At 44.9% G+C, this 26,615-nt stretch overlaps 1 protein-coding gene across 3 annotated transcripts in view; it reads right to left on the reverse strand.

Moving 5' to 3' along the window:
• Positions 1-26,615, reverse strand: part of LOC147428485 (nifU-like protein 4, mitochondrial) — a 104,847-nt gene that overhangs the window by 49,478 nt on the left and 28,754 nt on the right. For all 3 annotated transcript variants that reach the window (XM_086496525.1, XM_086496524.1, XM_086496526.1), the window contains one exon: positions 23,828-23,931. In XM_086496525.1, the coding sequence (XP_086352651.1) occupies positions 23,828-23,931 (104 nt within the window). The remainder of the gene's footprint in view (positions 1-23,827; positions 23,932-26,615) is intronic.

The raw sequence follows: 26,615 nt of genomic DNA on the forward strand, positions 1-26,615 counted from the left end.
GAGCTTGGCTCCTGTTGCCTCTCCTGCCATTTTGTGCTAACTTTGGTTTTCTTACCCAAATTTCCCTACCTACTTTTGTTGGAAAGTTACTTAAATTAATAAGTGAAAAATGCCAAAAATAGGTAAAATAGGCTAAATGCACTAGAAAATTCTCCTGATGGAATCTGATGGATTCTGATGGGAATATTGATGATCATGCTGTGTGCAACCAGAGGATATGCATCTACACTAAGTGACTGGGCATGCACGGTCTACGAATAGACTCACAAAAGTGCCAGATCACTTCTAAATCTAGACTGACTGGACTGACTGAACCATGATCATGTTGTAGCTTGTCCATGGACACATAGGGTTGGATGTGTCACGTGACAAATCAGTTTGCTCTTTTTGTTAAGGAGTTGCTTCTCCTTTTGGCTCTTTTGATCTAGGAGTTGGCTTCTCCTTTCGTCCCGATCGGAACTCTTGATATTCTGACGTAGTAAAATTAGCCATCACACCCAGACCGCATTGATTTTCCACGGGTGTCTTGATGCACTAAGATTACATACCTAGGCAATCTCATCCAATTAGGAATATTCAGTGGTTGGCATATCACAATGCAACACAAATGCTCACATATGCATGTTACAAGACATAGAAACATAAAGCCGCCGATGAACACTCCTCCCGCACAACCTAACAAGGTCCGGGCCGGGAGATATTCAACGACTCCCTCATCACTCCTCCCGCATAACCTAAAAAGGTCCGCGCCAGGAGATATAGAGGCCTTTTACAACCAAACGCCCCCCAGACCGCAGCCTGCGTCGTTTGGAGGTGCTGAGAGTAACCACTGCTCAGACTTCTTAATACTCCTCCCAATAACCATCCAGGTCTGGGCCGGGAGTCACAACAGCAACACTCCCCCCGTAAAATAACCACAAGGGTCCGAGCCATGAGTAAAAACAACACTTTTCAATCATCATTTCTCACTACTCCACCCGGGAGTAAAATTACCAATCATTGAAACCATTATTAAAACCAAAGTCAAGCATTTCAAATTGGCACCAAAACAAGTTCAAAACAGATACCATCCATTTCAAATAAATTTTCAAACAATACTTTCTAGCTATAAAGAAAAACAAGTAGAGAGTTTATTCGAGGTTTGTTCGGACAACCGAACTTTGAGGACGACTGGTTTGTCTTTCTGCATCACGGTGATGGTTCGGTTCCGAACCTGGAGAGTCGCATCATTCTTGTCGTGCCAAGGCATGCCCAAGAGAACATCGCAATTGCCCAACTTCATGATGTGGAAATCAGCTTTTCCATGATAATCACTGTCACAAGACGGGCAATGAACAAACTTTTAGCACTTCAATAACAACTGAATTGAGGGAGAGAGAGAGAGAGAGAGAGAGAGAGAGAGAGAGAGAGACGACACACGACACGGAGTGGCGGAATTCCACCCCAAAGAGTATTGGCCCCAAACCTTGGCGCCCCTTTCGGTATTTCTTTATATTGCATCAACACAGTACAAGCCAGTACTCCAGACTCTGCACATTCTCGAGGAAGCATGCCAGAGAATGAGCCCTAGCCTCATATTTAAGGCCCTAGGCCCCAAAAGCAATTTTACATGAAAAGCAACTCAAAAGCTTCTGGTCTAAAAGCAATGCCAAAAAGCTGTCAGTGCGTTTTGCGGAATTCCGTACAATTGCCACGTCAGCAATCAATGCAAAACGCGGAGCGTCCGTACAACTACCACGTCATCAATTTTTGTGAGTGTGTGTGTGGGTCCTGCATTATTTTACTTCCTTTATGTCACTGGAGCCCCATCGACGGGGTCCCCATAAGTTGGTAGGACTTCTTGTTCTCCTTAGGGTTTAGGCCCCTCGGCCAGGATCTACAAGTTGGCTCCATTCTTCAAGGCTTTGATACGTCAACAGTTTGTGACAGTGAGTAGTGGGTGCACGTGATCACAGCTTTAATGGAAAGCTTGCCTTCTCCCTTGTCTTGTGTAGAGGCAAGAGCCTCTTGCACAGGTACTGGATTAGCTAGTTACTAATCCCCCGCAAGTACAGGTGAATTCGGAGAGATTTCACGAGAGAAATCTCGTCCGATTCAAAGGGCAAGTAGCCCTATAGGTGCGGGAGCTCAAGGGCTTGCTGCGGATGCCACCGGCACGCGAAACGGAGCCAAAAACAGAAAAATACAGCCTGCTGTGTATTTTTTCAGGTTTAGGGTTTTGACCTTAATTGATCCCTAACACCCCCAAGACCTTCGGGAAGCATTGCGATCACTGTACATGTGATCGGGTGCATTTTCGGGGCAGAAAACAGAGAATTCAGCGTGCTGCATATTCTTGCCAGGTTTTGGAAAGTGTCCGTATGCACCGGGCAAGTCATTTTTGGCATGGGGATTTTGTCTATGAAGCTTCCTATTGCGGTTATGCTGCCGAAAGCGGGTTAGAGTAGGCCATTTGCAGCCCGATAAAAACCGGACCGCGCGTAGGAACTTGCAGGTTTTCTCCCAAGTTTTATAATAGTAAAGAAATACAGAAAGGGGCACCAGTCTTTGGGGCCTATAGGTTGTCACTGTCTGCTTGGTAGCACTCTAGCTGCCAAGCCGTGCTTTGTTTTAAGTGTTAATTCCAGTCACAAGTTTATTCGTGAAGTCTTCCTTTGTGTTGTAAAGTCAAGTAAAGTTATCAAGTAAAGAATCGGGTGAAAGCTAAAGTCTACCACCCTACAGGCCGGTTTCATGGTTCCGTCGCCAAGACAGAATCACTTTTTCCTTAAAGAGTGAGCCTTGGTTGGTTTGCGGCGAAGACAGAGAGCACAAGAACTTGGAATTACACTATGGCTGACAGGACAAACAATGCCAGGGAAGAGGGTTCTTCCTCATAGGACAAGCAGGCTGTCCCTCCTCCAGTGTTTGAGCGTGGCGAGAGTTCACGACCACCCCTATCTGTACCTTTTGTTGATTTGAATGCTCCACAAGGTCAAGGGGCGTCAATGATTCCTATTACAGTGCCCATGTTGCAGGCAATTCCCTATGACAATTTGGGAGCACTGGAAAAGCCAAAAGCTTACAAAGAAGGTGGTGCAACTGTAAAGTTTGATACTTTCAGTGGCTTTGAGGATAAGGCTCTTACTTTCCTCTAGCAATTTGATACAGCTCATGCAAGGGGGGGGGATTTTACAGAGGCCTCCAAGGTAAGGAAAGTTGCCCCTTTCTTGAAAGGCAATGCGCTTACATGGTGGACGACACTGTTGATGCATGGACAAGCATCCGCCACATGGGTATACTTCAAGCAAATGTTTGCATCTGCATGGCTGTCAAATGAATTTGAAGCCGATGTGATGGATTGGCACCAACTCATTGCGGATACTTGCAAGAGCCTACAAGAGTACAATCGGAGGTTTTGTAAATCGTTGCTCTCAGTAACCTCCTATAGGCTTGTGCCACTGACAGATCAAATTGAGAAGTATTGTTGTGGGCTGCCTAGAGGACTTCGAGATTAATGTACAAAGAACAAAGTGGCTACCCTCACTCGGCTTATGGAAGTTGCCAACACTAGTCTTGCCTTGTTGAAGGGAGAGGACAGTGGGTTTCCGGGCAACGTGAAAGGGGGGCAGCAAAAGAAAAATTCAGCAAAGAAGCCATTGTGAAAGTGACTCTTGAAGCGTCCCAGGGGTTAAAAAAGGCAAACAAAGGCAAGGACTCAGCCGAGACATCGGAAGGACAAGCCAAGAAAAAGAAAAGGAAGCCTTTTGTATGCAAGTCATTCGAGGAGAAGAAGGCTTTAATGGCTGAGAACAAATGCTTTATATGCGAGCAACCTGGCCATTTTGCCACAGATTGTCACCAAAGGAGGAGGCCAACTGACTCAGAGGACAAAGAGGACAGGAGAGGCAAGAAGCCTAAACCCACGGCAGGTCTAGTGCTAGATATGGTGGGTGATAGGCCAAGTTCAGATGCTACTGAGCTATGCAGAGCATGGGGTAAAGTCAGAGAGCAGACAGCATTTATCTCCTTTGATTCAGGTGCTAAAGCAAACTTTATCTCACTAGAGTTGGCCATTAAGCTGGGTATCAAACCTGAACAAAGCAGAGGCAGGGTTGGCATGTCCTGGCCACTCAGAGTGTGTTACACCTATCATTGGAAAGTTGCGTCTGCATATACAGTCATATGTGGACACAGAAGAATTTTACATCATGCCACTGGAAGGGTGCGCTGTTGGGAATCCCGTGGATGTTCCGTATACATGGAGTGCTGAATGTCTTCAACAAAAAGATCACCCTTCAACATAGGGGCAAAACTCACATCCTGGATGTAAATCTTAAAGCGGAGTCTGTCCCTATTGTATCTGCTTCGGCTATCACTTCTGTAATTAAGAATCATCTTTCTGCGTACTTGATTTTTGCACGTGATGTTTCAGATAATTGTCAATCAAATTTATCTGTGTTAAATAAAGAAAGGTCGGCATTTTTGCGAGAGTTTAGTGATTGTTTTTCTGATCCATTACCGTCTCAGTTGCCACCGGAGAGGCCTAAGGATCATGCGATAGATTTGGTGGCAAGCTATAACCCACCAAATAGGCCTCCCTACAAGGATAGTGCGGCTCAGCAGAAAGAGATTATGGGCCAAGCAGAGGAGCTGCTAGAGAAAGGGCTGATTCAACCTAGTTCTTCACCCTTTTGCTCCCCAGTGCTTCTAGTGCAGAAGAAGGATGGCTCTTGGCGCATGTGTATTGACTACCGTGTGCTGAATAAGAATACCATCAAGAACAGGTTTCCTATCCCAAGAATTGATGATATTCTTGACCGACTAGAGGGTGCTGCAATTTTCAGTAGGATAGACCTTAAGAGTGGGTACCATCAGATTTGGATCAGGCCAAAGGATGTGCACAAGACTGCGTTTAGGACGACATTTGGTCTGTATGAGTTCTTAGTGATGTCGTTCGGTCTTACAAATGCTCTTGCTACGTTCAATAGGATGATGGATTGGATTTTCTGCCTACATCAAAAGTTTGTCGGCACATTTTTTAACAACATGATAGTCTACTCGAAGAATGAAGAGGAGCATAGGCATCACTTGACCATTGTGTTCGAAGAGCTACGCAATCACAGGTTGCTTGTTAATCCTTAAAAAAATGAGTTCTTCCTGGAAGAGATTCACTTTCTTGGCCACAGTGTCAAAGGATGGTGTCCGAATGGATCTCCTACTGAAGGTTTATCAAGAACTTTGTCGAGATTGCTTCACCCCTACATGCTTTGCAAAAGAAAGAGGTCACGTTCAAGTGGACACAAAAAGAGATTTCAGCTTTTAATCTCTTAAAGAAAAAGATGACTTCAGATCGAGTAATCGTTTTACCAGTTCTCAGGAAGTCGTTTGTGGTCCAGTGTGATGCATGTGGCAATAGTATTGGGGCAGTGTTAATGCAAGATGGTCGGGTAGTAGCTTACGAGAGCAGAATCTTGCAAGGGCCACATAAGACTATGCAAATCTATGAGAAAGAGACTACCTGTTAGGTGTTGATTTTGTTGTCCAGACAAATCCTCAGACCTTCCGATACTTCTTCACACAGTCAAAGCTATCAATAAAGCATATGCGATGGGCAAACATTCTCTCTATGTTCCACTTTCGGATTTCGCGAAGGCAAAAAGAATGTTGTGGCTAATGTGTTATCAAGAAAGTCACAAATTTCAGCTGTGTCAATTTCTTATCATCATGAGCTTGATGACATGAAGGAACGGTATGCTATTGATGAAGATTTTGCAAGGATTTTTGAACAGTTGCAAGATGGGCAACACCATGACCACTATCTCCTCAAGGATGGTTTTACGATGATGCATGGTAGACTATGTGTCACTAGGCCATTGCGACATAAGGTTATGGTAGAAAGCCAAGTCCCACCGTATGCAGGGGGCATCGTGGTAAAGATGCGGTGGTATAGATGCGACAGTAAAAGCAGTTGAGACATTCTTTTATTGGCCTACTTTTAGGAGAGGTGTGGATGCCTTTGTGCGAGCATGCATGATTTGCCAAAAGGTCAAGTTTGACAGGCAAAAGGCACCAGGGTTATTACAGCCACTGCCCATTCCAGATAAGCCATGGGAACGCATTGCTATGGGATTTTATCTTTGATCTTCCAAGAACGCCGACAAGAAATGATGGTATATGGACCATTATTTGCAGGTTCAACAAGCAGGCCCATTTTATTCCTGTTGGGAAGAAGATAAAATATGACCATATGGCACGGTTATTTATGTACGATGTGTTCAAGTACCATGGTATGCCACAATCTATTGTCTGTGATCATGATGCTCGTATGACAAGTCTGTTTCGGAGAGGCTTGTTTCAAGTTTTCATCCACATGGACAGTCAGAAGAGGCTAATTCTATTGTCTTAGATATGCTGAAATGTTATGTGTCAGATAATAAGGGCAAGTGGGAACAGTATCTACCCTTGCTTGATTATGCATACAACAATACGGTGCATTCATCACCAGGCAAGGCACCTTTTGAGATTGTTGAGGGTGACAAAAAGGTTCCTCCCATTTTGCACACAAAGGACAAAATTTTCGAAGCAGATCGTTAGATCAAGCTTGCCTTTGAGAAGACTTGGGCAAAGCAGAAAAGGGCGGCTAATCGTCACCGTCGTGAATTGCTGTTTTCACCTGGTGATTGGGTACTTTTACGGTTTGAAAAGGCAAGGTTAAAGAAGATGAAGGGCAAGGAAAGGTTGTTTCCGAAGCTCAACCTGTGTTACTATGGGCCTTTTCAAGTACTTGAGAAGATCAGCAATGTTGCGTGCAGGCTGAAATTGCCTGATACTTGGAAGATTCATAATGCGTTTTACGTGAGTCTTCTAAGACCCTTTGTGGGTGATATGCAAGAAGATATGACAGATGAAGATCGGCCAGAAGTTGAGGAACTTGATGAAATCTTGGTACTTCAACAGATTTTGGCACATAAGGAAAGAAAAGTTAAGGGAAAAGTTGCACGACAGTATTTGGTTAAGTTCAAGAACTATGTAAGGTGCAGCGGAATGAACTTTGTTCTTTCTCAAGATGAGTGCTCTGAACTGTGCTCAAGGTTCCTTTTGTTCTTATGAAGGTAGAGCCTTCCGTTCTTAATGAGAGAGTGCAATGATCATAAACAAAGTGAATGGACACTGTGCGTGCAAGTGTATGAGACTGAGAGATAGAGAGAGAAGAGAATACGACACCAGAGATGGAAAAACCCTCCTCCGAGGGCCCCACTCTCGTCGGCAAGAGTGGTCTACTATTGATTGCACAAAATGGTACAAAGTGGATGCATGTGGCTGATGCAAATCTAGGCTAGATCGATGATGACGATGGGAATGGCGAGACCGATCTAAGGGCTGAAAACTGACGCTTTTGCACTGCTGTCCAAAAATCTAATGGCTGAAATCTGAGGCTGTTTTGCTGCTGTCCCAAAAACACTGATGGCTGAAATTGTCTGGCACCAAAAACGCTGATATGGGCTGGTCTTTGCGGCTGAAATCTGCTGGTCTTTAGGGGGCTCAAAGGTTGAAATCTGTCGATGCTTTATCTGCTGAAAAACGCCAGCAAAAAGGGGGGCGATTTGGGGATCTTGGAAATGCTAGGCCTGCAATCCGGTCTTGGAGGAAAAACGCTAGCAAAATGGGGATCATGGCGATGATGCTTGCTAAGGAAAACGCCAAGGCTGAGGTTATCTTGGCGGTGACACTTCTTGATGAAAAACGCAGGGGATGGATGTCTTGCTTGCAGGAGAAAACGCCACCAAGCGAGATTCTTGCTGATCAATTGCCTGTTAAGCGATGGTGCTTCTGCAGCCTCTTCTGCCAATTGGTGCTAGTCTAGGTTTGCTTATATACAAACTTACTCAATTTGCCCGACCTACTTTCCAACAAAAGTCACTTACATTAATAAGTGAAAAATGTCAAAAATAGGGAAAATAGGCTAAATGCATTGGAAAATTCCCCTGAAGGATTCTGATGGATTCTGATGGGAATGCTGTAATAACAGACTTGGACACTCCAAGTCAAGAATCAACCGCGACAGCACCAAATAACCACTTCAAAACAATTCACAGATCACAATAGATTTGCACTGGCCCGGCGGAGTTCCGTGCCTAGAGATATTGCCCCCAAAGACTGGCGCCCCTTTCGGTATTTCTTTTATATTAATCAATTCAAAGTACAAGAGAGTGGCTCGGGATTCACTCTCAGACTCTGCGTCCAGATGCTCTGAGAAGTGAAGGCCTCACCACGTATTTAAAGGTACAAGGGATGCCCAACAGCAGAGCCCCAAAAACTTTTAAAATAAAAAGCATCAATTCTCTCTCTTAAAGAGTCTTTTTTTTTTTTTTAAAGCAAGTTCTCTCTCTTTCTCATGGCATGGAGAAAAAGCAAGATTCGCCTCGCTCATCTTTTTTTTTTTTTCTTTAAAGCCTCCGCGATTTCTGGAAATTAGGGTTTCTGGCAAAAATTAGGGTTTGCAAGAATTTTAGGGTTTCTGGCAGAAATTAGGGTTTTTGTTGTCCGCCACGTCATCACTTTGTGACATACCCCTCCCTCTTGAAAGCATTGTAATCGACCGCGATAATGCCTGCAAAACCGACAAAAGCCATAAACCGTCTTAGCAGACACTGACTGTTAGTACCTACATACTAGGAACACGCATCTAGCACATGTACAAAATCGACAATCACATCACACGACATCACAGGACATCAGTAGACATCACATGACATTCAACATTCCTTCTGATCTTTGACCATGATTTATCGGCAATGTAGCTAGCAATCACATCTAGGTCCAATCGGGACCTCAACGATGTCCAATTGACTAACCCCTATTGCAACCATGTCTATTCGAGATCAATCAGACCAAAATGCTGCAGTCATTTCGTCTATCAGTTCCTGCACTCAAAAGAAGTCAAGAACAAATCAGTATCATTATCAGGAATTCCATTTCATAAAGTCATCCAGCAGAATACTGTCAACTCTCAGTATCCCTAAAGCTCAAAGAGACATCAGTGACTTTAGTATCAAAATCAAGGCATCTGTTGACAAAGGAGCGGAGTAACTCCTCTCTTGTGCATCCCACTGCACCAGATCTTCAGCCAAGCCTGAATTTCTGGGTTCCGTTTGGAGTAGACTATGCTAAACCAAAACATCGAGGTAAAGTTTCAAAATCCGAGGAGTATCTGCTAGGTCCTCCTCCTCCATCCACTTCCCATCAAATGCAGGAAAGTTCTTGAACTTAACCAAGAACCGCCTTCGGAATTTACCTTTCTTCGTATCCTTAAGTGCCAAAATCTATTCAGGAACAAGGATCTCCTCGTTTTTTCTTCCACTTCGGGTTGCTCATCAGGCTCCCCATCATCAGGCACATCACCCTTAACAGGTTTCAAGAGACTCACATGCAATGCATTGTGAATCCTCCAAGTATCTGGCAGTTTCAATCGGAAGGAGACATCATTTATCTTGTCAGTGATCTGGAAAGGTCCGTAGTATCGCATACTAAGCTTTGGCAAAAGCCTCTCCTTTCCCTTTTTCTTTCTTAGGCGTGCCTTCTCAAAAGTAAGAGCACCCAGTCATCCTCCTTCAGTTTCAAGTCGCGACGATGGCGATCCGTTGCGTTTTTCTGTCATTCTTGAGACTCCTGCAAAGTCTCGCGAACCTTGGCAAAAGCCGTATCCAAATCTCGTGAATATTCATCCACTTCAAATATCTAATCTTTCATGATCAGCAAGGATGGAACCTTCGCAGCACTTTCAACAATCGCACATGGCGTCTTCCCCGTCGAAGAGTGTATCGTGTTATTGTAGGCAAATTCCACCAAAAGTAAGTTCTTTTCCCATTGAGTCTTCTGATCCGAGATACAAGACTTCAATAAATCTAAAATCACTAAATTGGCAATCTCACATTGCCCGTCAGTCTGCAAGTGGAACGATGACGAGAACTGCAACTCCGCGCCAATGTTCTCCCAAATTGCCTTCCAAAACAAACTCATAAATCTGGGGTCTCTGTCGGAGACAATCGTCTCAGACGTGCCATGTAATCAGAAAATCATCGCGATCATTCCGTGTTCTCGGGAGATCAAAAATGAAATCCATTTCAATACTTTCCGAGGGGCGGTTGGGTATGGGTAAAGGCTGTAACAATCCCTGTGCCTTATGCCTGTCAAACTTGACCTTCTCACATACCAAGCAACTGCGCACAAACTCTTTCACATCCTTCTTGAGTCTCCGCCGAAAGAAATATCTGTCTACCCTTTCATGGTGGTAGCAATGCCGCGGTGAGCCATAAAAGGTGGACAGTGGCATTCAGTCATAACCTTTTCCCTCAACGACTGTGTAACGCACAACATAGTCTTTTTCATCAAGTAGCCTTCCCGAAGGGAGTATCCAGCTACTGTCTCCCCATCCCGTATCCGTGTTAAAATATCTGCAAAATCTGTATCTGTGGCATACTGATCGACCATATCCTCGAAGCTCCTATGATGTATGGCGGAAATAGCCAGAACCAACGGTTTTCGAGACAAAGCATCTGCCACCACATTCTTCTATCCCTCACATGGACAATTTGGAAGTGGAACTGTGACAAGATGTTCGCCCACCACATCTGCTTTTCCGAAAGCTGCTTCTGTGACAAGAAGTAGCGCAAACTCTGATGGTCTGTAAAGACAGTAAAATCCGCTCCGAGTAGGTAATGCCGCCACTGAGTAAGAGCATGGATAAGCACCAAAAGCTCTTTCTCATAAATCTGTGTTGTCATCTCCGGCCTAGAGAACAATCGACTCTCGTAAGCAATGGCATGGCCTTCTTGCATCAAGACCGCACCCAGACTACGACCATAAGCATCACAAAATACCTCAAATGACTTCTGCAAGTCCGGCAAAGTCAAATCTAGTCTTGAGGTCAATTTCTCTTTCAATGTCTGAAAGGCAATCACCTCTGTGGATCCCCACGAGAAAGGGACTCCTTTCTGTATCAAGATATGCAAAGGGGAAGCAACCTCTGCAAACTTTCAAATAAACCGTCTGTAGTACGAACACAGTCCCAAGAAGCTTTAAACTTCATGGACATTCTTCAAATCGGGCCAATTACAAATAGTGTCTATCTTGGCCGGATCCATTTGCACTCCTGTTGCTCAAACAAAGTGTCCCAAAAAAAAATGTATCTCTGAAGCATATGATCTCTCTGTTTTGCTTCATTCTTGGAGAAAACAATGATAGCATCAAAGAAAGTGCCAACAAATAGCCTGTACTCTCGAAAAATCCTGTCCATCATCCGGTTAAATGTCGCAGGAGCATTGGTTAAGCCAAAAAGCATCACCAAAAACTCAAATAACCCAAAAGTCGTCCGAAAGGCCGTCTTGTAGACGTCTCCCGGTGCGATTCGGATCTGATGATATCCACTCTTCAGATCAATCCTGCTAAAGCACGAGGATCCCTGTAACCTATCGATTATATCATCGATCCTAGGAATCGAAAATCTAATCTTGATGGTGATTTTGTTGAGAGCTCTATAATCGATGCACATTCTCCAAGATCTGTCTTTCTTCAAAACTAACAACACTGGAGAGCAATACGGTGAAGTACTATGCTGGACAAGACCCTTTTCCAAGAGGTCTTTCACTGGGTTCATAATCTTTTCAATCTGTACTCGGCTCACACGGTAGGTGGCCGGTTCGGTGACGTGCTTCAAGGTATCAGATCAATGGTTTGATCTCCAGGCCTGCTCAAAAGCAATCGGCATGAGTGTGGAGAAAAATCTTGGTGTTCTTTTGATTAAGTCAAAAGATATTCAACCTTTGTCCATCGTTCAGTTCTCTCCCAAAAGAATGAGTAAGACACTGAAGTTCATCAAGTACAATCTCTAAGCCCTTCATTTATCAAAGTCGCTTTCTCGGCCCGGTAGTCAACCACGGCGTAGTTCTTCTGGTACCAAGGGATCCTGAATAGAACGTCACTCGCATGCCCTGAACACCCCTGTCATTGCAAACGAAGTTTGCCAATGCTCGGTGTAATGGCAACATCCCATCCGGGTGCCAGTCGAACTACCTCCGCCTGTGGCGTTAGTCTGTCGGGCGTAATTCCAAATCGAGCCGCCAATTCCAAGTTGGCCTTGGCTCCTTCAACAGAGCTTCCTCATCCTTCACTTTGCCCCAAAAGCGGCAAAGTTTGTACTTTCATTCATTAGATTCGGTACAAGTCCCACGCCATGCGGTACCAGTTCTGCTTTTCTATCTCCCTTTTCTGCCACGTTCCTCAACTGCTCTCGAACTCTCAGGTCTGTCGTCGTCTTTATCATTCTGTTCTTTCTGTGCCTTTTTAGGACACTTTGCGGAGATATTTCCCTGTTCCCCGCATCCAAAGCACTTCCCCTCTCTAATGAAGCAAGCTCTCTCTGTCACGTGACACATCCCAACCCTATGTGTCCGTGGACAAGCTAAACCACAGCAGGGTTCAGTCAGTTCAGTCAAGTCTAGATTAGCAGTGATCTGGCACTTTTGTGAGTCTATTCGTAGACCGTGCATGCCCAGTCACTTAGCACAAAGCATAGATGCATATCCTCCGGTTGCACACAACATGATCATCGGAATTCCCATCAGAATCCATTAGCATCAGTTAGGGGAATTTTCCAGTGCATTTAGCCTATTTTCCCTATTTTTGGTTATTTTCACTTATTATTTTTAAGTGACTTTCCAACAAAAGTAGGTAGGGCAATTTTGCCAAGTTAATATATAAGCAAACCCAAGTTAGCACTAAATGGCAGAAGAGGCAGCAGGAGCACCTTGCTCAACAGGCAACTTCTCAGCAAGACCAACCCCTGTGACTACTCTGGCATTTTCTCCACAAAAGACCTAGCGTTTTTGCATCAGATCAGCCTTGGCGATTTGTGCACAGCAGATCAGCCCCGGCGTCATCACGACACAGCAGATCAGCCTAGCGTTTTTGCATTTGCAGAACCCCGGCAACAGAAGGACCAATTTTCAGCCCCTGGTGTTTTTGGATTTCAGTAGCAAATTAAGACCGGCATTATTCACCTAAAGTGTAGCAGATTCAGGCCGTAAAGACCATCAGTTTTCAGCCCTAAGAAACCTCATTTTTTGAGCCAAGGAAACGCAGCCAAAACAGTCATTTTCAGCCACCGAAACAGTCCCGAAATTCAGCGATTAGAAGATCTCAGATTTCAGCAATCGTCGGCGGCGGCGGCATAGACCAAGTTGCATAGTCCATTGCATACGCATTGTACACCTTTGTGCAATCAAAGAATAGACCACTCTCGCCGACGAGAGTGGGGCCTTCGGAGGAGGGTTTTACAACCTCTCGGGTGTGTATCTCTTCTCTCTCCTTCTCTCAGTCTCATTCACTTGCAGGCACAATCCACTCACTTTGTTCGTGATCATAGCACTCTCCATAAGACGGAAAGCTCTCTCTTTCCCTAAGAACTAAAAGGAACCTTGAGCAAATAAAGATCACTAATCTTGAGAAAAAACAACATTCATTCCGCTGCACCTAACATTGGTATCAGAGCTTTGGAAGTGTTCTGCATTACTCAAGGAAAGAACCACAAGAACCACAAGAATTTTTTTTGCTTGTTGCGATCGCACGAACTTGGGCGTGGCGATTCCTAATCGTGTTTTGTTGAAGAGTGACAGGAATCCCAAGAAAGAAGGGCTTGTCCAGCCTCCCCTTGTGTCTCTTTTCACTCATTGAGAGCGGACCGTGCACTTAGCGGCCGGCCAATCGACGTGAGGTGGGAAAAAGAAACCTTGGTGTGAGCGCAAGGCCGCCAAGGGGTGCGCCCGCAGAAAGGAGTAGAACTCGGGCGAAGAGAAGATCCTTCTCAACGCGATTTGCAAGCGAAAGAAAAACCCAAGAACCCAAGACCCTCAAGACTCAAGAACCTCAAGAACCCAAGACCCTCAAGACTCAAGAACCTCAAGACCCCAAGATTCTCACGAATCAAGGACCCCCAAGAACCCAAGTTCCTCGTGAACTTAAGAACCCAAGACCCCCAAGAACCCACAAGAACCCACGACTTCAGAATGATCATCACTCGAAGCGGAATGGATACTTCGCTTGGAGGTGATGAGCATGAGAGAGGCGAAGAAGAATTTTTCCCACCAGGAGGTTTTTATGACCCTTCTCCATCTACGACAAGGATTGCACTAACTCCTATGGAGGCTTTGCAGTAATTTTTTCTGAAACAGAAGTTAGACCAAGAAGCAAGAAATGCAAAAAGAAAAGCAGAAAGAGAATGTGAACACGAAGAAAGAATGGCAGCCATAAAGCATGAGTACAAAGAAAGGAAAGCCGCCTTGTTGCGACTCTTTTCTCAAGCTCAGGCACAGATGCAACAGAATCGGGAAAAGGAGACTCTCTCAGTCTCTTCTTCTCCACAGCATGACACACAGGAATTGCATGATGAGAAGCATGATGAATTGAATGATAATGATTTGCATGATGATTTGGATGCCAATGATTTGCATAACGATTTGGATGACAATGACAAGCATAATGATTTGCATGATCAAGATGTGATTTCTCACAAGCATGATGATTTGCATGATCAAGATGTGATTTCTCACAAGCATGATGAGTTGCATGAAGATGATGTGCTTGTTCACAAGGATGATGTGTTAGTTGATGCTTTTGCTAGCGAAGCTAACCTCGTTATAGATTCGATCAATCACCAAGAATCGATCTTGGCTTTCGAGTCGAGGTCCACAGATCCCCCACAAGACGATTCGATAGACCCCGAAGAACCGATCTTGGCTCTCGAGCCTTGGTTCAAAGAACCATCACAGGAAGTATTATGTGTTCGCATGATTGATACGCACGCATTGTTCAAGTGTTTCATTCGTGAAGGTTTCCTGTATTTTAGTCAGCATCGTTATGTGATCCCTTTTCCCAGGCATGACATATTGTATGTTGAGCACGCTTCTCTCATGGATGAGCACGAATGTATGCGGATTTTTCATGAAAAGCTGGAAAGTATGTTTGTAAGGAAGTCGCATTCCATGTCTCTTCCTTGGCATGACACAGTACCTGAAAGAGCACATGATAGTATGAGCACCATTCATGGGCATTTCCATTGTGATTTGCCACAGTTGATTGATTTTGATCAAACAGAAAAGATTCGATCGCATTGTTTGCATGTGTTTGATGAACAGGTTGTCACTCCGTCTCTATGTTCATCTACATTGCATACACAGTCTTTCGCAAAGACAAGATTTTTTTCCTTCACTTTACATGGAATGGGTATGTTCATGGTTTTGTGTTGGAGATGGTTTCACGAATTTTCAGCCATGGACATCTTGAAGACGACAGAAGCAGGTCTCTAGACGAAGTTGAAGCAAGAAAGGAGATTTAGAAGACTTTGTGTCGCTTTCGGCGCGGCCCAAAGAAGCAAGCGTTGCAGACCTTTATGAAGTTCAAGTACCGCACGACCCACACATCAGAGTGGGCCGGCGAAGAGTCCCTTCCAGGATTCCGGATGTTGTTGGCAATCTCCCTCGACGCCATACAGTTCGGTACCAGTACTTCACTTTGAAAAGGAGGGGATGTCACGTGACACATCCCAACCCTATGTGTCCGTGGACAAGCTACACCACAGCAGGGTTCAGTCAATTAAGTCAGTTCAGTCAAGTCTAGATTAGCAGTGATCTGGCACTTTTGTGAGTCTATTCGTAGACCATGCATGCCCAATCACTTAGCACAAAGCATAGATGCATATCCTCCGGTTGCACACAGCATGATCATCGGAATTCCCATCAAAATCCATTAGCATCAGTTAGGGGAATTTTCCAGTGCATTTAGCCTATTTTCCCTATTTTTGGTTATTTTCACTTATTATTTTTAAGTGACTTTCCAACAAAAGTAGGTAGGGCAATTTTGCCAAGTTAATATATAAGCAAACCCAAGTTAGCACTAAATGGCAGAAGAGGCAACAGGGGCACCTTGCTCAACAGGCAACTTCTCAGCAAGACCAACCTCCGCGACTACTCTGGAGTTTTCTCCACAGAAGACCTAGCGTTTTTGCATCAGATCAGCCTTGGCGATTTGTGCACAGCAGATCAGTCCCGGCGTCATCACGACACAGCAGATCAGCCTAGCGTTTTTGCATTTGCAGAACTCCGGCAACAGAAGGACCAATTTTCAGCCCCTGGCGTTTTTGGATTTCAGCAGCAACTTAAGACCGGCATTATTCACCTAAAGTGTAGCAGATTCAGGCCGTAAAGACCATCAGTTTTCATCCCTAAGAAACCTCATTTTTCAGCCAAGAAAACGCAACCAAAACAGTCATTTTCAGCCACCGAAACAGTCCCGAAATTCAGCAATAAGAAGATCTCAGATTTCAGCCATCGTCGTCGTCCTCGTCCTCATCGTCGTCGTCGTCATCATTGTCGTCGTCGTCGTCGTCGTCAGCATAGACCAAGTTGCATAGTCCATTGCATACGCATTGTACACCTATGTGCAATCAAAGAATAGACCACTCTCGCCGACGAGAGTGGGGCCTTCGGAGGAGGGTTTTACAACCTCTCGGGTGTGTATCTCTTCTCTCTCCTTCTCTCAGTCTCATTCACTTGCATGCACAATCCACTCACTTTGTTCGTGATCATAGCACTCTCAATAAGACAGAAAGCTCTCTCTTTCCCTAAGAACTAAAAGGAACCTTGAGCAAATAAAGATCACTAATCTTGAGAAAAAACAACATTCATTCCGCTGCACCTAACACTCTCCTCAGGAGTAAGCTTGGGTCGTGCATCCTTTTCTCCAGGTTGCTCTTTTTCTTTCTACTTTCATTCCCAAAAGTCTGTTCGGCTCGTTGTGTCACGGCCTCATCTGTGGGGTAGGTCAGACTGCCAGAGTGAATGGCAAAGCCCCACTTCGCATGACTCATCAATTCCTGAATAGAAGCTGACTTCTGTTCCAAGCAGTGGTCTCAGATCTGTGTAGGTAGACCCAAGGTAAACCGCTCAATCTGTTCTCTGAACGAGATCTTCTTGAATGAAGAGGCGGGTAGAAAAGAGCTCCAGAATCTTTCACAGTAAGAATTCACTGTATCGCTCTTGGTCATCCGGAGATGGTTCCAAGCAGCTCGTATATCTCGCTCAAACTCTTGAGTCAACCAAGAAGAAATAAAAAGCCTCTTGAATTTCAGCCATGTAACCGGCACAGTCTTGCTTAAGAGAAGCGTGGATCACCAAGTACGAGCATTCCCCTTAAAATAAGAGGCAGCTCTCCGAATCTTGGAGTGCTCTCAATAGCGTCCTCCCGTGAAAGCGATGTCAAACTGTTGTATAAAAGACAAAGCCTTCGAAGCATCGGAGTATCCCGAAAAAGTATCAAACTTAAGTGCTTGGCCACCTTCCTTAAACTCTCGGACTTTCTTGCTTTTTTCTTCGAGAAAGTCATACTGGTTGGCTTTTCAAAAATTCTAATTGTTCGCATAAAAGTTTCCGTTGTTAGAGTCTGAACTGTCCGTAGACGAGTCCTCTGTAGAAGTGCCACTCACTCGGTGAGACTTACGACTTCCTTGCCTTTTTCTTGCCCTTTCCGAAGCGTTGTTTCTTGCTTCGCTTTTTGCTTTTCCTGTCTTCTTCGCTCGAGTCTGAAGAGCTAGAAAAACTGTCAGAAGAAGAAGAAGAACTGGGTAGGCCTTCAAACTTGACACGCTTCTTAAGTTTTTTTGCTTTATCGAATGTCGACCGACGACCCAAATATCCCGGGAAGTCAGTGCCTTTCTTCTGCTTTTTGCCGTGCTTTTTGTCTTTCTTTTGCATGTCGAAAAGCTGAGCAATCCGTGCATCAACCATGTTCTCCAGTTCCTTCTCCGTATATTTCTTGGAGGCAGAAGGTTTCTTGAGAGCGGGTTTCGGGAGTGGTGTTGTGGTTCTCTGCCACTCTGTTGGTACCTCTTCCAAAGAGGTCTGGTTCATATATTTTGCCATCTTCGGGTCCTTGGCAAAATTGAGCATCATCTTTGTTGCATCGCCAATCAATTGACGACGCTCCATCTCCTGCTGCTCCGCCTGAGTAGGCCTAGGCGGGCCATACTCCGTGCCGGAATCTTCGTTGTGATCCCTGCCCGCATCTCCAGATGCAGAGGGAGTCGAGTGATCATTGCCTGAAGCCATAGGTGCCGCGGAAAAAAAATTGGGGATCAGATTTCCCGTAGAAGAGAAATCAGCCGTGCTCTGATACCACTGTAACAGACTTGGACACTCCAAGTCAAGAATTAACCGCGACAGCACCAAATAACCACTTCAAAACAATTCACAAATCACAATAGATTTGCACTGGCCCGGCGGAGTTCCGTGCCTAGAGATATTGGCCCCAAAGACTGGCGCCCCTTCCGGTATTTCTTTTATATTAATCAATTCAAAGTACAAGAGAGTGGGTCGAGATTCACTCTCAGACTCTGCGTCCAGATGCTCTGAGAAGTGAAGGCCTCACCACGTATTTAAAGGTACAAGGGATGCCCAAAAGCAGAGCCCAAAACCTTTTAAAATAAAAAGCATCAGTTCTCTCTCTTAGAGCCTTTTTTTTTTTTTTTGAAGCAAGTTCTCTCTCTTTCTCATGGCATGGAGAAAAAAGCAAGATTCGCATCGCTCATCATTTTATTTTTATTTTTAAAAGCCTCCACGATTTTCGGAAATTAGGGTTTTTGGCAGAAATTAGGGTTTGCAAGAATTTTAGGGTTTCTGGCAGAAATTAGGGTTTCTGCTGTCTGCCACGTCATCACTTTGTGACAAATGCTTATGATCATGCTGTGCACAACCGGAGGATATGCATCTACACTAAGTGTCTGGACATGCACGGTCTGCAAACAGACTCACAAAAGTGCCAGATCACTTCTAAATCTAGACTAACTGGACTGACTGAACCCTTGTCGTGCTGTAGCTTGTCCACGGACACATAGGGTTGGATGTGTCACGTGACAAACTATCTACCTATGGATGCAATGTGGATGGAAGAGTGAAAACTGCTAGAGTCACCGAATGTATCGCAGCTTTACCTTGAGGCCTTTGGGTTACAACCTACGTATGCCCCAACTCAACGTGTTCAAAGGAGGGGTAATGATGGAGCTAGCACATCAAATGTACATACGGATTCAATGCAACAGAAGTGGACATTGTGCTACAAATGCTAAAGGTATTATGCTCACTTCTAGCGTAGAGGAAATGACAAAAGTATGAAGGTCTCATTAAGTCATTTGTATCTATGTTTCATTACCTTTCCTGCGGATATATGTGATGATAAAAGGGTGCTAATCACACTAAATCATCTAGGGCATGTATATTTGGCATGCAATCGAGGACGTATGCGATTTCAAGAGGGGGGTACGTCACAAGGCTGTGGCAACTACTAACCTTAATTGTTGGTTCTTTCCCTTGATTTTTATTTAATTTTTGGGACCCTCTTTTCGAAGTCACAAATGGCCGGACATTGTGTGGCCAGTGTGAAACGGCCAACGACCGAGCGCAGTCGGTAAGGGCAGGTCGCCACGAGATGGTCGGGCCAATCTGCACTTGAATCCGAGCAGTAAAAGGGTGTCTAGGCTCCGTTCAAAGTCATTTAGGCCCCTCGATACACTTATAAGTCGGTGGGTACTAGAAAATCAACTCAAAAGAGGTAAAGTGGACACTTGGCGGCTACACAGCAATTTGCCAAGTCCAACATGAAGAGGGGGCGTCCAAAATGAGAGAGGAGGCTGATTTGACCCACAAGTGAACTACTGTGTGTGAGTAGTGGGTGCAAGTCAAGGTGGAAAGGTACGTAGTGTACGGCATGGTTAAGGTACGTACGAAACGTACTTCCGTGCTGAACCACCTTTCAAGTACGTAATAGGTACATACCATTTGTAAAAAAACCATATTATATTGAAATTACATTCACAGAGCTTTCAAAACTTAGACTCATAAACAACTTAACATTACAATGGACACACATGAGGAATGCGAGAGGAGAACAAATGCTTAGAGAGGGCGGGGGGTGGCAAAAGAGTACGTGCAACTGTGTGATTGTCTGCGAAGGTCTCTGCACAAATCTGCTCTCTTGAAATCGTAGCAGATGCGCCCCAAAGTTTTAAGCCTTGGCACACACTTCAATAAGCCTAAGGCCACACAAAAGGGCTCGCCAAAACTGTCCGCCAAAATCAGAGTGTTGATTTTTCCCAAATTTTTCAGGTTGGCCGTACTGTACGTACCGTACCGTACCGTACGGTTGTACAGTACAGAAAGGTAGGGTATGTACGTAGGGATGCAACCTTGGTGCAGGTGATCACAGCTTTAATAGAAAGCTTTCCTTCTCCCTTGTCTTATGTAGAGCAATGATTCTGCTCTCGTGCATCTCTCTCCCCCTTTGAATACAGAAACGTGATGGCCCGTTCGAGGGCTTTTCATTTCTATGTATAGTTGTGTGGGTTCATGCGCGATTGCTGAGGCAAGAGCCTCTTGCACAGGTACTGGATTAGCTAGTTGCTAATCCCCCGCAGGTAGAGGTGAATTCGGAGAGATTTCACGCGAGAAATCTCGTCTGATTCAAAGGGCAAGTAGCCCTATCTTGCTCTCAAGGGGCACTAGGTATCATCGATCAAGCGCGGTAGAGTAGAGCCCTCCTTGGGAAGCTCATTGTTAGCGGTCTTCTTCCAAAGGAGGAGCCCTCGAGCTTTTGTTACATTGGATCAGAGATTCCACAAACTGTGGAGCCCTTCCACTCGCTGGATTTTCACAAAGATGCGTAGTGGGGCTGAGCAGAAGATGGGAGGACCGTTTCACGTTGAGCTTACTTCGGTCTTGGGAGCAGCTGAGGGGGGGCTTGAGCAGCACCAGCCCACATGCATTGAGGAGCGCTTGAGGCAGCCTCACATGGATCCCGTTGGTCAATACACAGCGAGGTCACATGATTGGCAGTAGACCCCATGTCTCATGGGGTCCCAAGGCAGAGGGTCCAGTCCGCACCCTCCAGGACTAGTTGCAGTTTGCAGCACTCCCTGAGGAGAGTCAGAGCATGCAAATGCGCAGCATGAGGGGGGTACAGAGCATGTGTCAGGACATTGTCGAGGCTATACCAGCAGAGTGGCACACGTCTCTCGAGCCGACGGCTCCCAGCTGGATGGGGGCCTTTACCCGTCTTCAGGTCCTCATCGCAGTTCGGGCATCAAGCATTTGCATGTTCAGCGAGAGGGTCGCCTCCAGAGAGACAGGACATTGGAGGCTTTGGGCTTGAGAGAGTCGCCCTCTGTCGCGAGTGCAGTGGGACCCTGGAGAGTGATTTTGGTGGGACCCTTTTGTCACCCACAGATTCCTTTTTTCCGGTACATAGCATGACTGGGCGCCACATACTGGCTGTACTGGCTGCTCGGAGAGAGGCTCGCCCTGCTGCAATAGGGCACTGGCAGGAGGAGGGTCTTACAGCTGAGTTCTTGATAGACTTTTGGGAGCGCTAGTGGGACAGCAGACAGCCGAGGAGAATCACCATGTTCCAGTGCCTTGTTAGCCATCGAGCTACCGCAGTGGGGAGTTGATTTGTCTACAGTGGACATCCGGCGTGCTGTGCTGCATGTGACCACCCACTTGAGTCATAGAGACACTATCTATGGGACTGCCCCGTGGAAGGTTTGGCTTCGGATTTTACAGCTGATGGCAACCCTGTCGTCAGCTAGTCAGTACACCTCGGCTGCCGCTGCTTGGTCCACTCTCACAGGCGCAGCACTTCATTTTGAGTTGTCCTCAGCTAGCAAGATGATTGTGATACAGGAGGGCCGGCCTACACTCCAGCCTGTCACAGAGCTTATGCCCAAGGAGTGAAGCAGTGATAGAGACCTTTGCTGGGAGCTTATCTGCATCCTGACTCTCTGGTTCATATGGAGAGCCCGTTGCTTCCGCATCTTCGAGACCTGCTCCATCCCACAGGTGGAAACTGTACGAGATATATGGCTGGAGCTGATCCACATACTTCAAGGTCAGTTCGAGAGGTTGCAGGGCAGCTCTGACCGTATGCGGGAGCGCCGCGAGGCATTCCTACGACTTTGGCGTACAGGGCCTTTCTACACCATGGTCCATGGGCTCCTAGATGGTAGTACACGCCACCTGTGTGGTTGTTTCCTCCTCCCATATCCTGATTTAGCCATCACTGTACATAGCTCACGTTTTCATTGGGAGAGTCTCTGATGTAGCCCCCCCTCTTGCTGGGCAGTTTGTAGCCCAATGGGCAGTTTTATAATCTTTTATTAACTAATAGGATCAATTTCTTGGGAAAAAGACCTTGAAAGGTAGCCACACCTTGAGATCAGGTTGGTGTTGAGAGTTATACCCTCTCGTGATTCAGATAAATGAGCGTCTCTCAAGTGCCATCGAAACAAAGATCAAGATGGAGTGTGGGTATTGAACCCCACCTTTCGATTCATGTGCTTGTACTCTAAGGAAGGGACCATCTCATCTTCTATCCTAGTCTGGTGTTGATTTTCTCTCACCTTGTGTTTTCATATCTCTAGTGCCTTAAAAGTGATGTTTATTTACATTAAGTACTTGAATTGTGAGACCCTTTCATTTTGTGACAACAACACACTTTATGACCTTCACCATCCCCCCATTATCCATTGGTGCCAACCACACTTACTTCTCACTCTCTTAGGTGACACACCACTTGTAACCACTTCCAAAGAGTGGTCTGATGCAAAGATAATAAAACTTTGCATGAGTTAAACCAACTTGAAGTCTTTAAACCAACCACTCAACTTGACTCAACTCAACATGGAGATGGAGAAGGACTCTTGTACAAGAAAGTCCATGGCCCTCAAACCCCACTATCGGTGCCCTCATTTGGGTATTTGTTTATTAATTGAGATTGAGCGTAACAGATGGGAAAATCTGCAAGTCCTTGGGGTCATAGTGACATAAGAACCCGTTTCACGCATCTGAAACCTCGAAACTTGCAAAACCTTTCGTTCGAAACCTTCTGGCAAAATCCAAAGCCTTCCAAAAGTATGTTTATAAAGTTTCTGTTTTTCTGTTTATAAAATTTCTGTTTTCCAAAAGTATTGCTGTTTTTTGTGAATCAATCCTCTCTCTCTCTCTCTCTCTCAGCCTATTGCAGCTTTTAGATCTTATGTTGTTCTGCTTCGTATTCAAGCTTTGCTTTATTTCATAGTTTAATTGTAAACAAATGACATGTACCCGGTACCATCCACACTGAGAGTCAAAGAATGATAATTTTAAATTACCCTGACGATACATGAATGCATTTCTATTTATCTAGTTACATGTGTGTATGTGTGTGTATACATATATGCGTATACATGCATGCAAGCGCATATACATAGATAGTCCATACGGATAATGATAGAAATACCTACATATGCATACATATTACAAGAAACCTACGATTCATTTTTCTCTTGTTTCGAAACGAAAGTTTCAAAAACTTGAAACCCCAAAACAATTGAAACCACGAAACGTATCATGTCACATTGCTTGGGGTGTGTGTGCACGCCCGTGTATGTATGTATGCAAGTCTTTTGCCGATTAAAGTCTTCTACATATCTTATATTCTATCTATGAAATGACTAGCCGATTTCTTAAATATTGATAAGAACGTTGTTCTGTCTCTCCCAAGTGTGTGCACAATTAAGTTTCAACCATACCCCGTACAAGTTTAAGCCTAGGCTTCGTTCCTTTTCACTCAGTCTTACCCTCTCTTTCAATGGACTTTTCAACTAATAATTACCCTCATACTATCATTGATAAATTCTAAAAAGTTATAGATTATCCTCAAGATAAAACAAAAACATCAAAAAGTAATTATTATGAAAAACGCTTACGCATCAAAGCCGTAATATTCTATATCACCACCATCATCTTGCACGGCAGGACGTATTCTTGTCTCAAGTAACTCTTTGATCATTGCGACAGTCTCATCATCATCCTGCACACCTTCAAAAATACTTAATTAGCATTCCATCTCTCTCTCTCTCTCTCTCTCTCTCTCTCTCTCTCTCTCTCTCTCTCTCTCTCTCATAACAGGTCTTGAGTTCAACTCTCCTCGTCGGATAGATCTTTAAGGTCTCTTGGGATAGTTTCCTACAACGTTAAAACAATCTTCTTCTCGGGTGTGTGTGTGGCGGTGTGTGTGTGTGCGCACGCGCGCTAATAAAAAGAGGAAAATGGTATAACCTTTCTATCGCCCAAGTGTGGTAGATTGGTTATGCCATTTCCCTCTTGAATAACAGGTCTTGAGTTCAACTCTCCTCGTCAGATAGATCTTTAAGGTCTCTTGGGATAGTTTCCTACGACGTTAAAACAATCCTCTTCTCAGGTGTGTATGCGGGTGTGTGTGTGTGCGCTAATAATAAGAGGAAAATGGTATAACCTTTCTATCACCCAAGTGTGGTAGATTGGTTATGCCATTTCCCTCTTGAATAAGAGGTCTTGAGTTCAACTCTCCTCGTCGTATAGATCTTTAAGGTCTCTTGGGATAGTTTCCTACGACGTTAAAACAATCTTCTTCTTGGGTGTGGGTGTGGGTGTGGGTGTGGGTGTGGGTGTGGGTGTGTGTGTGCGCCCGCGCTAATAAAAAGAGGAAAATGGTATAACCTTTCTATCACCCAAGTGTGGTAGATTGGTTATGCCATTTCCCTCTTGAATAACAGATCTTGAGTTCAACTCTCCTCGTCGGATAGATCTTCAAGGTCTCTTGGGATGGTTTCCTACGACGTTAAAACAATCTTCTTCTTCTTCTTCTCTCTCTCTCTCTCTCTCTCTCTCTCTCTCTCTCTCTCTCTCTCTCTCTCTCTCTCTCTCTCTCTCATGGAAAGATCATCTCTATAAATCTAAGTACAAAAGAACCCTTTAGATGCTAGAAATAGCCTATCTCATAGGATGTGCAAGGCTATTAACAACCAAAGTTCACTCCTCGAAGAAACATCTAGAGATCTCCATGGACCAAGTGCGAAGAACTGAGGTGGCAAGATCTCAAAAAGCGGGAAATCTGCTACAGATGCAAAGCCTACAGAATAGTCAAAATCCTTTGCAACCTGTAAAGACACGCTCTCTTGCGCCCCCTCAACAAAGCCTACTATGAGAGGCACCTACAACTGCATCTCCAAGAAATCCAAATCCTGTTGAACTGGTCTATCCTAGGGCAACTCAAGCTGCTCCTAAATTGTTTTCGATTGTTGATCTATCCCTTTGTCCAACTGCCACGGGACCTCCTCTCAATCCTGGTCTGGCAAATTGTCACAAAGTGATGACATGTCTACCCGAGAGCATGCGGGAAACCCTAGCCCTGACTGCTGCTGAAAACCCTAATTCTGCAAACCCTAACCCTAAACCTGCAAACCCTAAAATCTGCCAGAAACCCTAACCCTAAAACCTGTCCTAAACCCTAACCCTAACTCTAGCAGCAAATGATTTCCAAGATAAAGCGTTGGAATGCTGACGTGGCAGTACGGCAGTCCCGAAAATTGCGCTGGCAATTGCTTTTGCGTCAAATAGCTTTTGGCACGCAATTGTGTGTGAGAGAGAGAGAAAAAGACTTTTGCTTTAATTCAAAAACTCAACTGAGTTTGAGAGAGAAGGAGCCTTTGCTTTTCTTTAGGCTTTTGATTTGAAGCTTTTGGGGCTCTGCTTTTGGCAACCCTTGTAAACAAATAAATAAGCGGTTTGGGTTCACTCTGCAGAGCATCGGGACGCAAAGTCTGAGAGTGAAACCGTAACAGCTCTCTTGTACTTTGAACATTGATTAATACATAAAGAAATACCGAACGGGGCGCCAATCTTTGGGGCCAATATCTCTAGGCACGGAACTCCGCCGGGCCAGTGCAAATCTATTGTGATCTGTGAATTGTTTTGAAGTGGTTATTTGGTGATGTCGTGATTAATTCTTGACTTGGAGTGTCCAAGTCTGTTACACAACCTCTCCTCCGGACGTCTGTTTGTGGTTGCTCTGCTTCTGCCAACCTCTGTCTCACTACCCTCCTATAAACGAGGATAGGTTGTGCTTGGTCCTGTCTACATGCCTGCCTCTGTCTCTATCTCTGTGTCTGCTCTACATTGTGTTGTTGAAGAGCTCTTTGTTGTTGTTGACTCTGTGCGGAGTTCTGCTACTGAGTAGAACTCTGTTGTGGTTGTGAGGGTTGTCTCCTCCCTCCGTCAATCTGTCTCTGTTGTCGCTCTCTAGGGCAATCCTTCACCAAGTGCCCAATCTCATGGCTTCTAAAACACTGGTTTGGTCTACCCGTAACCACAAGTCTTTGCAAGTGCAGCACCCCTTTTCACTTAGTTGTGATGGGGTCTCGAAAAACTCTGGAAGGGATAATAGCCACCATTATAGATGGCACAGATGATTGAATCTACACTGAGCGTATGAATGGTATGCCAAAGATAGAACCCATCTGCCTCAACATGTCTGGCAACCAAAACTGTGTTGGCAGCTCTGGAAAAGCTGTTTTTACAAGATACATTAAAACCTGACATCGTTCCTCAAAATCAGCCAATGAAAAATCCTCGTACCACAAATGTAGAAAGACCAATCTGTCCCCGAAGCTGAGAGGAGTGCGGCTGATGACCCTAGAGGCAAGTTCCTTTGATGAAAAAATGCTAATGAAAGTA

The sequence above is a fragment of the Adiantum capillus-veneris genome, chromosome 23, assembly GCF_014529385.1.
Source record: "Adiantum capillus-veneris isolate H3 chromosome 23, ASM1452938v2, whole genome shotgun sequence".
Lineage (NCBI taxonomy): Eukaryota > Viridiplantae > Streptophyta > Polypodiopsida > Polypodiales > Pteridaceae > Adiantum > Adiantum capillus-veneris.